Source organism: Balearica regulorum, chromosome 3 (assembly GCF_011004875.1).
Source record: "Balearica regulorum gibbericeps isolate bBalReg1 chromosome 3, bBalReg1.pri, whole genome shotgun sequence".
In the NCBI taxonomy this organism is placed as follows: domain Eukaryota; kingdom Metazoa; phylum Chordata; class Aves; order Gruiformes; family Gruidae; genus Balearica; species Balearica regulorum.
The window spans coordinates 23438615-23451902 of NC_046186.1; the positions used below are offsets into that span (position 1 = coordinate 23438615).

Here is a 13288-nt window from a genome sequence, read left to right on the forward strand (position 1 = left end):
CTTAACTCCTGTGCTTAAATCTACACTAGGCAGATGGATGAATATATGCATTTTAAACAGATATATCTGCCTGGGGAATATTCCCCGCACAAACATTAGCACTTCAGAACCTCATGTGGATTCAGGGCAATTTAATTTTCACAAAAAGTATTAGTACCTTGGGACAGATACAGCTCTGCACTCACACTTCATGCTATCTAAATGTACTCTATGCATATTTTATCTGACCTTTGTAAAGGTTGGAAAACACGCTCTCCATCATGATGCAAGAGTAACTGTTGGAGAGACCACACCTTGCCTCCCGGGTACTTCAAATATAATTTCTAACTGGTCTTGACTCAATGCACTTTACAGTGCAATTCAGGAAATCTAGGGGGTTTAGCATACAGGGAAGTAGATAATTTCCAGGATAATCCTCAGTCTGAGCATTACCTGGCACAAAAGGAGAGTCAGGACCTCACATGACTTGCCATTCTGCCCAACTTTCTTCCAAGTGTGTATTAGACAAATGTGCTGTGTAGCTCTTACCCACTGGCCCTGTACACTTCCAATACCAGATTTGAAGGCTGTCCACCGAGTACAAGGCTATCATCTAAGCTGCTTTGATTTACCTCCTGGAGAGTCAGGTTAGAGATCATAGCAAGGAATTGTAAAATGCTATCAAAGCAGGGACTTCCAGAAAATGGGTAGAGTTCTTAGGACCTCTTAAACAGCAGAAAGTGCCTGGACCCCGTATTGCTACCTGTATATTCATAATAACTCTAAGTACCTTGTTTCTCTTCATAAAACCAAAGGATGTTGTAAGAGCGTAGTCAGCCATTTGGTCAGTAACGTCTTTCTTTTGTTCTCCCTGAGAAAAGTAATTCTCACTCCATCACTAACTTCTATCAAATGTCTGTTTCAGACATTGAAATTTTGGGCTTAAAGAAACAATCCTTTTGTGAATCTCCTGTCTGTTCTAGAGACTTTTAGGATCATATTCTGTTTTTGTCTGCCTTGGAGACCCTCACAAACAGGAAAATCTTGCCAAGGCATGTATCTTGCTGTTCCCTATAAGAGAGCAAGGCTGTGGGGAGGGGATTGAGATGAGCACAGATATATATCCATTTGGAAAGTTAATCAAGTATCTGCCATTCTGCTTCTTCATTTTCGGGAGACAGCTTTGCACCTCTAAATTTCTGATGCTTTGAGTGGTCAAGTACAGATGGCGGCCTCGCTTTTGTTCAGAACACGCATTTCTGTAATTTCTGGATTATTTTTACGCCACCTTGTGGTTAATGATAAATCACACTTTAGATCCTGAATCCTGTTTAATTCTGACAGAAATGAATTCCTGTTGACTGTTTTGTCTGTTGTTTTGATGGGAAATGAAGCCAACACTCAGAGCAGATGATGACTATTTTAAAGCCGTAGTTAATCAGAGTTAACCTCAGTTAAGATATGCTGTTATTTTATCCTTGTTGTCAACATTCTGTAACAACAACAAAATATTAAAGAGCAGTTAGGTTAGATATGACAGAAGCAAAGCAGCCTGAAGAAATGCCTTTTTTTTTTTTTTTATATTTTTTTTTTATGTGAGGGAATGGCCTAATACAGCAATGATGGGATAGTGTGCATCACTCCGTTATGATATGGGTGATGTAAACTGCCTAAATTGTGTCCAGCCCAGGGATGGATCAGCACCTCATCAGCAATTGCAGCATGGCTCTCCCAGCATTTGCCCTGTCAGGTGTAAGTGTGCACCATCCTCCTGGAGGGTCTGGCACAGACTAGCGCCTAGGAATTGCACTTCTAAAATTTGCTTGCCATAGTAAATTAAACACACCCTCTGCCACAGTGGCCTCCTGGCATGGGATGGACTGATTCTCTTGTCCTTCAGGACAGGGCAGCTACACCCAGATTGTTTTCTGGGAATGGACCCTTGCTATCTCCTGATCTGTGTCCGGGAATCCTTTTGGAAAGCCAGCACACACCAGGGCATGACAAGGGCTGTTCTAACACATCAGCACTAGGGTCATCAAGATCCAGTTTCTGGGGACATTACCTAACAGTGTTTAATTTACTAATATGTTATTAAATATAGTATGTACTATGTACTTTTTACTGTATACTCTATATATGTACAGTATACTCTATCTCCTTAAAGTAGGGATGTAGTGCAGAGTGATGGGAACACCTTACAGTTCCAGTACAGTCAGTTCTGTAACGTTCCTTCTTGTAAGACTTTTCTGAGATGCTTCATTTGTTGTTAGCTTGTTCCATTATAGCAAGACACTGTACTGGGCTGTGAGAAATGTATGAATTACGTACATTTCAGCATAGAGACATTATAACATGACTTAGGAAAGAAGTCTGCAGTTTTACTACAGTTTTGCCTTGCTTTTGGTATTTTATCACCCAAATATTAAATACTGTGAAACTGAGACAGTAAAAAAAGCATTATTGTTTTTAAGAAGTTAGTGCAAAGAAATGTCTCCAAGTCTGACAGCTTTCATGCAAGTCCAGAATCAGTTAAGCTTTATATAGATCTGTGAAGGTATTGCTATTTCTTTAGTCTTTCCTGAAAACCATATTAAAAAAAAATAAAATAAAAATTTAATAATATTGAGCCTAGTATTTAAACTCTTCTAAATTGTTTTTCAGGCTCTGCCTGTCCAGGCTATAGTAGGGTGCTCGAGAGCTTCATACCAAACTGCAGGCTTTTTGGTTAAGTAGCCTAATCTTAGGACTCTCTGGCTTTGTATGATAAACTTTGTATTTTACATGTCTATTTTGTGAAATGTGTGGCTGAAGATCAGCCTCCAGGAGGAGCTGTTAGTCCTGCATGTTTAGAGAGATAAATCTCAATTTAATAGAGCTTTCATCAAGTTGTGTTTTAGACGTCACTGTACAGGTTGTATCATTTTTGTGATATGACACTGTCCAGAATATATGCAAGAGCTGAAAAATAGGTGTCAGATGTGCCTGTCACAGGTGCTACATACCCTAAAATTGGCATCCTGGTATGCAATTTACATCAAACACTTTTTCATATTCTTTCTTCTCTCACACCTGGGATATATGACCCTCTTAGAAGACAAGTGCAACCAGAATTTCATCCCTTTCATCTGGCAGTTGCCAAGAAGATACAAATTTGTTCTGGGAAGAAACTAAGTGCATACATGCAGAACGTTGTATCTCATCACTGGAAATTTCAGAGTGGCCGCCATTAAATGTACTGCTAAATGAACCACACAGAAGCAGGATTTAATTGTGTGTGTTTCAGACAACATTCTGATTAGCTGATGGCTCGACATAATAGAAATTCCAAGAAATAAAAAAAAAAATCAGAAATTTTGTTTGACATACATAGAATACTTGAATAATGGAAAAGTTCAAGAAAAAATATTGAATTGGACCAAATCAAAAGTTTTGTTCATTCAAACCCAAAATGTTTTATTTCATATTAGAGTATTTAGTATGTTTCTGGAAAAAAACCCTAGAAATAAATTCTGAAATATTTTTTAATTAAAATATTCATTCTGAAATGTAAAAAGAAATATTCTACCTTTTCCAAAATTGTTTCTTCATCCAAACTATGTTCTTTCAGCAAAATTGAGGAAATCTCATTCTACCTAAATATTCGTTTTACTAAAAACTAGTCCAAAATATCTTTAATTTTTTCTAGTCAGTAGACACTTATATTTTTATTTATTAGAAACATAGCAAGTAAGTTTATTTCAACTGTAAATTTGAGTAATTGTGCCAAAAATATGTATATTTGCACTTAGTTTAGTTTCCTTTCCTTCAAAATATGTTGATAGTTCTTCTCCTGACTCACTCCATTTTAAATAAGAAAAGAACTGGGACATCAAAGTTTGTACCTTTATCTTAACATCTGGCCATATATCTGTTGATGTAACTTCCTCTTCAAAGAAGGATGCAGTAAGTGACACAATCCACCACTGGGTTCTATTTTACATGAAGTAACTGGTTTTTTGCTTTATTTTTTATTGTATTGTCCTTGCATAATAAATATCTTTTCTCACTAAAAATATATCAAGCCAAAACATTTATACCTGTAAACAACTTTGGTCAGTTTCCCTGGTTTTGTATCATTTCCTCTGGACTGCTTAAGAGATATGAGAGAGGCAAAAAATGCCAGTATCTGCCTGCTGGGAATAGCCACAGAAGGAGGAATTTCTGCACGCATCACATGTGCTTTTGTTCCACGTCTCTTTCTTAAAATACGTGGCAGAAGGGCAAGACGGATTAAGGAAGAAGGTTACATACAGAAAGAGAATAGCCAGACTGGCATCCTCCAGCTATCTCCTTTTGATCATTCTCTAAAGGTCATTTCCAGTTTGCTCAATTTAATACAGCCTGCACACTAAGCTGTGATAAAACTGCAGTAAAAGACAGTACCGGCTTTCTGATTGTCTTTCATCAACATCTTGCACTGTGTGACACCAGCACAGAGCTTTATACACCTTCCTCAGGGTTGACATAGCTTGGTTTGTAATATCAATTATTAAGAGAATTTGCATTTCTGTAAAGAGTTATCTGTTTTCCTCCTTCCCCTTTTCAGAGCCGATTTTGATGATTCTGCTACCTATTCAGCAGTTGCAACAAATGTCCATGGGCAGGCATCAACTAATTGTGCTGTGATTGTGCGAAGTAAGTCTTGCTTCATCATTAAAACAAGAAATAAATATCATGCTCATGTCATTGAATGTTTATTGTCTGTTTATTTATAGGGTTCAGAGAGGGCGAAGAGCCTCACCCAGCTGGGATAATGCCCTTCCACTGTAAGCATTATTTTTTCTTTTTGCGTAGATAGTTTATGTGCTTTTATCAGAGTAATGTTTTACAGATGAGAAAATTGGATACAACTTGTTTCTTCTGGCTTTGCTTTGTAAGCATTCAGTTACAATGAGTTATCCGGATGCTTTTGCTTTCCCACTTGCATTTCTAGATCAGTGTATAGTATAATAGAGAGCTCCATCTTCTGTTCGGATCGGACAGTAATCTGTTTGTGCCAAGTCAATTCACCTATACTCAAGAATGTTTTCATCTTGTCATGCACAGTGCCCCTGTCATATGATGTTTGCTTCACTCACATTGATGTCCAGTTTTTGGAGAAGTTTGGAGTCACCTTTGGAACTGAAGGTGAAACGCTGACCCTGAAGTGTACTATGTTGATCACCCCAGACCTGAAAAGACTGCGACCTCGTGCTGAGTGGTATAGAGATGGTAAGTTAGTACATTGAATAGAAGCTGCCTGGAAAATACTGGAGGAAACACTGAGGACACAGATCAGGCTTAGAACTCGAGCTTCTTGGGATTAAATTTGGAATAGAGCAAATAAATATCTCTAGTTAGAATTTATAGACTTGCACTCTCTTTCAATTAAATGACTTGGAAAACTTTTTCTTGAACACACATTTACAGCAACAGGAGGTAATCTCATATTATCTAATAACACAATAGTCAGAACATTCAGTGACTAGGTGGAGATCCAAACTCACTTCCTAGATTTGACCATGATTTATAATTGAATGCTGTGACCACTGAGCTGAAGGGTACTCACAGAGCAGTAAATTAAAGTTTGAAGCACTGAGGTGTGGGCGTGGGCCTCCACTTCCATCTTGCTCCAGTATTTATTGTGAATTTTATATTAAAACCAATTTAATTTATAGTTCAGAAATACTTATAGGAGCCAGGCCTGAAACATATACCTTTGCTCTGGTGTTTAAGTGCTGTTGGTAGGTTGCTTTCCTTGCCTTTTTTGTCAGTGAAAAACTATGCTATGCCAAGTGAAGCAGTCTTAGCTGGAAGTACAGAAGAAAACATCAGTGTAGCACACCGTACAGTCTGGGGGATGGTACACAAACCCTACATGAGTAGTGTTGTTCACCGCAACAAAAAAAGGTCTTGAAACATAAAACTAACTATTTGAAGTTTAATGGATATCAGGCTATTGTAGATATTTAGCTCAGCACTTTTCACCAACCACAAGCTCTGTGCAGGATTTAAGAAAAGCCTTGGCTACCTTTGAATGGTGAGACCTTTCTCCAAAGGGACCACATTTGAGAATGGTGGACTCCCAAGACTGGTGATTGGACTGGTCCCAGACAAACTGGTAGAAATTTCCATAGCTGGTGCATAAACTAAAAAGTGATAGTAATATTAATAAGTCAGTCAAGAAAATTCAAGATTAGGAAAAACAGAAAAAGGACTCTTTTATTGCTGCTAGTTATGCCTTTTGTTCCATGTACATCACAGTTTTACATAGATTGGCATCTGATCCTTCAGTGAATGGACTGCTACTTACTATTTCATTCCTATTTGTCTATCATTGTGGATACTTCTTTGTGATGGGACTATTAGATTTTACTAAAATAAAAATAGCTTTTTTGTTTGGTGAATAACCTAAAATCTAAGGCTCATCCTTGAACCCAGATTCTGTTTCCACTGAAGCATACAGGGATTTGTAATCGTTATAAACAACCACTCACGTCACCTTTACTTTGTCTCCTGCTGGGCCCAGTTTCTTGAGGTGCCAGACCTCTGAAGTTTTCAGTTTGAAACTGTTAATTTTCAAGGACTGCCCTATATTGTTCACTTTTCATCCAACACGAATTGTTCTTGCGCTATAGATAGGTGAACAAAAGCTTACAGCCCTTTCAGTTTAACCCTTCATGATGCCAAGATAATTCCCTCGATATGTAACAATATTATGCTCTTTATTTTCCCCCTTGTTTGGCTTAAGTTTACCTTCCCTGTAAAAGCCTTAGATGAAAACTTGGTCTTTTTGAAGCCAATATGTTTTTGCTAGTCAGTCAGATAAGCCTTCATCCCATGAACCTACTTAAGTTGCGGTAAATAAGGTGATACGAAAAAGCTTAGATTCGTCCTTCATTGCACATACATGGATCGGAATATTTCCAAGAGGTGTGCAGGTGCATCGACTGGCAGAAAGTGTTCCCAAACACAGCAGGAATTCATGCACTATGAACCCTTGCTATGTGCTACAGTTTCCTGCGTTGAGTCTCTTGAGAGCTGGAGGCAATGCATATATGTACACAATGAGAAGGTTAGTAATTTGTTTAACACCATGTGCTTTAGACTTTCTATATTTTTTTTTTTTTGGAGAGGTAATACTTAATTCTACTCTTGCATTAAGACAAACTGTATTTTTCCAAAAATTTTTCAGTTTGTGTTAATCAAATAATAACAACGTGAGATGGATACGTATGATTTACTGCTAATAATTATACACATGAGAAATATGTGTTTATCCTGCATTAATAAACTTCAGGTGAGTGAACCTTATTGAGGATGTCTACGAGACTCCTAGGGGCATATAAGTCAACTGAATCAAATCCTCTAAAGTGGTTTGAGATTTGACAAACATGAATATGATGTCTTTAATTCATAGCCCACTTAGAACAATTTAAGATACTGAAATAAATAAATAAATCAAAATAATACTTCAGGAACATATATCTAATCTGGATATGAGTTCAGGTGGTAACAGGAGCTTTCTGTTATTGATCTGTAATATAATATAAACATTGTAAAGCTATATGCACCAGCATTCTGCAGCCATTTATACTATAGAATGAAATAATTTAATTCAGAGGGAAAAATCATGCAGTGCTGAATTTAACTGAAATTTCAGCAACCAAAATACATGATGAAAAGAAGCTTTAGTATATAGTAATTACCCACACTTTCTATGAATTTTCAGCAGATTAATATTTTAGGAAAAATATCTCACGTACTGAAAACAACACGTGAGGCTTGAGTCACACTGTCTCCGAGGGTTAGGCTCCTGCAGGTTTGTTCTTTGGTAAGTTCTGGGTGAAGTGACAGAGCACAACACGTTAATAGACTGGGAATATGAGTGCAGTACTGAGACCCTGTAATTGTAATATTGTTGTGATGGCAGGTGCATGAATACCTGCTTTATCAGAACTTCTGAATATGTTCATGGCCTCCAAAATTTACTCTCCTTCTTGGCTTGTCTAGAGAGTCATCCATCCAGACTGCATTAAAAGAGAGAGCTCCTGCTTTCTTAGGGCATCTAGCGGGCCTTGTGTGAAGGAGAAAAGTTCTTCTCTAACCAGACATGACTGTCTCCACAGTTTCTGGTCTCAGGTACACATACAAGGTGGAAATGGATGATGTTGACTTTAATAGACAATACAGGCTTGCCTACAGCTTCTGCAGATTCAGAGTAGAGTGTCTACCATTCCACTCAAGCTTGGAGTCTAAGTAACCTGCTTTTCAGAGGTGCTGGTCACTCAACTTCATTTTTTCTTCAGGATTTTCCACAGAACTTATGCATTGGTTAAAGTTTCTAGGTGAATACATTTTATGATTTAAAGTACTTCATGTCTCTCTGCACAAAGTCTCAGTATCATTGTGACATGCATGACAGAAAGGGGACATGCAGATATTCTAGGTAAGGATCTCATGATTAAGAATATCATGGGAAGAAATGTGACTGAATTCACTTTGTACGCTTCTCAGAAAACAACTGTATGCTTAGGTGATTATGTAATTTACTGCTGTAAGCTTTAGTAGAGTGTGTCTTCCAGATGCTTTGTTATCTGAATGTGTGCAATTTCTTTATACCTTCTTATGCAATTCAGCTGGTAGGTGGGAAGACTGATTCCTTTGAAATTGTCTGCTCCAAAGTATATTTAAGCAATAAAATAATACACATTTATAGATACTCAGCTCCTTTAAATACAGTTCTGCTGCATTGATTGCAATAAATTAGTATGCAATAGGTCTTAGGGAGTTAAAAATCAAAAATAATCCAATCAATTATTAAAAAGGGTAGTATGAGAAAGTCCCTTGGCTAGCATAAAATACCCTGCTTATTCTTTTGCTCTGGTTTCACTAGGCAATCAGATTAATTTGCATTAATCATGGGTCACCACCTCTCACCTGTGAGAGATTCAAATTTAATTTTTTTCACTGCTCAACAGGCATGACTCGAAGATTTAAATTTAGTGTATATTTATAGCAGTCTTCAGATTAAAGTGAAATCTGGTCTTTAAACTTGGAGGAAGAAATTGAGTAATCTGACATTTGACCTGAACAGGTAGCAGAACTTATTAAAAATGAAACAAAGTTCCACCCTGCATCCATTACAGAGTATGGCAGGTTTTCATGTCATTGTTTCAAAATGTAGATAATATTTTCCTCTGTCAGTGTATTAAAAATTATACTGATGGAATTCTGCTGCTGGCACTGCATAGGGTAGTCTGAGACCTCATATTCTCTAAAATTCACTGATGGAATAAGTTTAGAGAGGTGTAATTTACTCTCCGTAGAGTTTTCATAGCATCAAAGCACCATCACTCTGAATAAAGCTGGCATAAAGGTTGGTTTGTGCCCCTGATTAGCACAGGGCTGCACTAGGACGTAGGTTGTTCTGGCCAGCATAGTAATGTGTCCGATGTGTCTTCTCTTCCAGACGTGCTGATGAAGGACTCCAAGTGGACGAAGCTGTATTTTGGAGAAGGCCAGGCAGCTCTGTCCTTTACCCATCTGAACAAAGATGATGAAGGTTTATACACCCTGCGCATGGTTACAAAAGGCGGAGTGAGCGAATACAGCGCATTCCTGTTTGTCAGAGGTAAACTTTTCATCTGTTTCTTGGGGACAAATTACAAAGAGCAGTAGAAAGATTAGTTTTATTAAACAACCCCATGTAATGACTGAAGTACAAAAGAAATGCAGCTTTGTGGTATTTCATAGCTGCTCGATTTATATAGTAGTCTGTGCTAGAAAATACAGTCACCTTACATGAATAGGGAGCTTCAAGAGGAGCATGCTCCTGAGGACATTTTCTTTCCTGAAGAACCAGAGAAATCATTCTTGTGAAAAAACAGCTTGTTTCTTTCTTTACCATTGTTGTGGTTTAACCTGGCTGGCAGCTAAGACCACAGAGCCGTTTGCTCACTTCCCACCTCCCTGCCACAGCAGGATGATGGAGAGAATCGAAAAGGAAAAAAAAAAGTAAAACTCATGGGCTGAGATAAAGACATTTTAATAGGACAGAAAAGGAAGAAGATGATGATAGCAACAACAACAACAATAATAAAAAAATATACAAAATAAGTGACGCACAACACAGTTTCTCACCACCTGAAAGCCGATGCTCAGCTAGTTCCCGAGCCGCAATGCCGCCTCCCAGCTAGCTTCCCCAGTTATACACAGAGCATGGCGTCACATGGTATGGGATATCCCTTTGGTCAGTTGGGGTCAGCTGCCCCGGCTGTGTCCCCTCCCAACTCCTTGTGCACCCCCAGCCCACTCACTGGTGCGGTGGTGTGAGAAGCAGAAAAAGCCTTGGCTCTGTGTAAGCACTGCTCAGCAGTAATGAAGACATCCCTGTGTTATCAGCACTGTTTTCAGCACAAATCCAAAACACAGCCTCATACTAGCTACTACGAAGAAAATTAGCTCTATCCCAGCTAAATCCAGCACAGCCATCTCTTTTCCCAGTAGGAAATAAACCTCTTTGCATACTACCAGTCCTCACTGTGAAGGCTTTAGCTCTAGAAATTACTAACTGGGAATGACCCTTGTTGGACGTTGTCATAGCCTGTGCCTGGCCTTAGGAGGAGGAGAAAGCAAAAGAAATATTCCCACCACTGTACCAGTCAAAGTCATCTTAATAATCAGAGAAAAGAAGCAAAGTAAAAAATTAGCTCACTGAAGAAATACAGTTTTCACAAGGGACGTCATAGATAAAAGGAGGTAAATGTATTAAAATAGAATAAAGGTCATAATTTCCCCTCACATTTGCATGCACAACTCTCAGTGAAGTGAGAATGAGCTTCCACATGCACCTATGAGCAGAACTTAGTTTTCACTTTTTTATTTTGTCATTGAAAGATGAAAATCTCTCTGGCTGAGCAGTTCTTTCACTCTTTTAAGTACATTGGACAACATGTCCAATGGTGGTGGCAAGCTGGAACAGCCCCATTGAAGCCATTTTATTGTCTATTTTATACGATGTCCAATCCTTTTGTATGCAGAGGACCCTGGACTTGAGCTATGTCCTCTGGAGTTTCTAATGTCCTCTGTTGGCCTTCCCCTTGCCTTTTTTCATGTAGACTGTGATCTGATACTGAGCACCAGTCACCTCACAACTGATTGTGATTAGAGTCTATAAATTTAGACTCTATAGAGGATGTTTTTGTGTTTTAGAAACCTTTTTTTTTTTTGAACGGAGAGAACTTTACCTGGTACTGTTACCAGACTTCATTAAGAGTTGTGGGTCCACATCAGTCAACACCTCTCAAAATGAAGCCACAGAAGGGTATCTTAATGGTGGAACACTGATTACTTATGCCTGTTGGTATTATAAGACTTTAAATAAAAAGCAGACTTAAAAATGTACTAGGAGTTTGCAAATCTTTTCTTTCTTAAGAGATTTATTTTCCTCTGCTACATGTTCTTTACCGAGTACCTTGGTCTGATCAGTAACTCACTGAGCTACAGCTTTCAATGGGAAAGAGCATCAAAACCACATGGGGTAGTTAGGCTTTTAATTCTTGTGCAAAGTAATGGGTGTTTGATGTCCTCAAAAATATCCCTGAACATTTTTATCTATAGGGAGATGTAGACATTATGGGCCTGATTCATTAGTGCAGTGAAATCTTTAGGTTCCCATTCATATAAACAAATAGCACAGTGAACTGGAAATCTTCCCTTTTGTCTTTGTGGCAGATTTCGGAGGAGTCAGGGTCAAAATTGATTTATTTTTATTTGTGGTCTAGATGCTGATGCATTGATCGCAGGAGCACCAGGGGCACCGATGGATGTTAAATGCCATGATGCTAACAGAGACTATGTTATTGTTACCTGGAAACCACCAAACACAACCAGTGAGAGCCCAGTCATTGGATATTTTGTTGACAAGTATGTAAACATTGGGATTTATTTAATTTTGTTTGTTGCCAAAAACATGTATGTACTGAAGAAAAAAAACCCCAAACCATTATATTCTTCAATAAGCTGGTTCTTTAGATATATTTTTACAGACCCCAGGCACTGGAACTCAGTCGCCTACTGTATTAAATTACTAGATTGTTCACTGGCAAACTTTTAGCCCAGATGATCTAGTACCTTCCCAGGCAATTCTGGGCACAGTCTGGGAGTTAGCAAGGGCCAGGGGCCATTCCCGGTAATCATTTTCAGGCAGCCACACTTTATCAGACACTAAAAATGTTCAATAGTATGGCTGTGGCCAAATCAGAGAATGAGCCCTGGCAATATTTAATTTATAGAAGCCAGAATCCACAGGCATCTTGAATTAGATTTAGTCTCTTTAATCTGTATACTGCAAAAGCTGAAATCTAGGAATTATTACATTATCTTTTTATTTCTGCCTTAACTGTGGTCCACCAGGAGCTCAAGGCATGGGCTCCCGGGAGCTGGTAGTTTAAATCAGAATGACTCCTCCAGTCTGCTTTGCAGTTTGCTGGGGTTTCAGCTCAGCGCTGGCAGCCCAGGATCAGGGGATCCAAGCGCTATTTTGCATGTCTCTTCCACTGACGTGCATGCTTGCCCCTTGTAGCCAGAGCAGAACATCTGATCTTTAGTGTCTGAAACTGTCAGTCAGCAAAAACATTACTGAAATGATTTTGTAATGTATACTGCTCTATACTTAAAAGCAACATTTGCAGCTCATTGCTATTTCTACCCTGTAATTTGGTCTAGTTCAGATACAACTGTCTGGGAATTGCTGGAAAATATTGGCTTATCAGTAGCAGTCAGTATGAGGAAATTAACTTAAGCCCTGGGGACTCTACCATTTATATCCAATTTGTGCAGTGCATAGATCATGAGAGTATTTCACCTATTTTGTATATAATCTAGTCAGCTGTGCCTTTTGACATTTTGCGTGGATTACTGCAGCACCAAGGAGTCCTTGATCATAAACCTGTTTTTCCTGGTACTGTCAGGGCAAAAGGCAGTCTTCTCCACAAAAGTTTATAGTAGTAGGACACAAAACAGATGTGTACACACAAAGGAGCCAGTATGATGACATCACTCCACTTCTTGATGACTCCTACAGTCTGTGGCCCAACCATTGTTGGAGGGAAAAGCACAAAGATGCTTGCTTAAAAATATAGCAAGAAAGAGATGGAAAAGATTACGCGAATGTTCCAATTTCAGCATGTTCTGTGGAGAAGCATATTAAAAATAAAAGTGAATAACTTGTTCTTTAGATGACAAGGAAGAGAACCAAATGGAAGAGAAGCAGAGAGAGTTGAAA

General features: G+C 38.5%; 1 protein-coding gene across 4 annotated transcripts in view; it reads left to right on the forward strand.

The window, feature by feature from the left end:
• Window positions 1–13288, forward strand: part of MYOM2 (myomesin 2) — an 84615-nt gene that overhangs the window by 18176 nt on the left and 53151 nt on the right. For all 4 annotated transcript variants that reach the window (XM_075747280.1, XM_075747281.1, XM_075747282.1 and 1 more), the window contains exons 7-11: window positions 4568–4656; window positions 4737–4787; window positions 5068–5232; window positions 9473–9634; window positions 11787–11928. In XM_075747280.1, the coding sequence (XP_075603395.1) occupies window positions 4568–4656; window positions 4737–4787; window positions 5068–5232; window positions 9473–9634; window positions 11787–11928 (609 nt within the window). The remainder of the gene's footprint in view (window positions 1–4567; window positions 4657–4736; window positions 4788–5067; window positions 5233–9472; window positions 9635–11786; window positions 11929–13288) is intronic.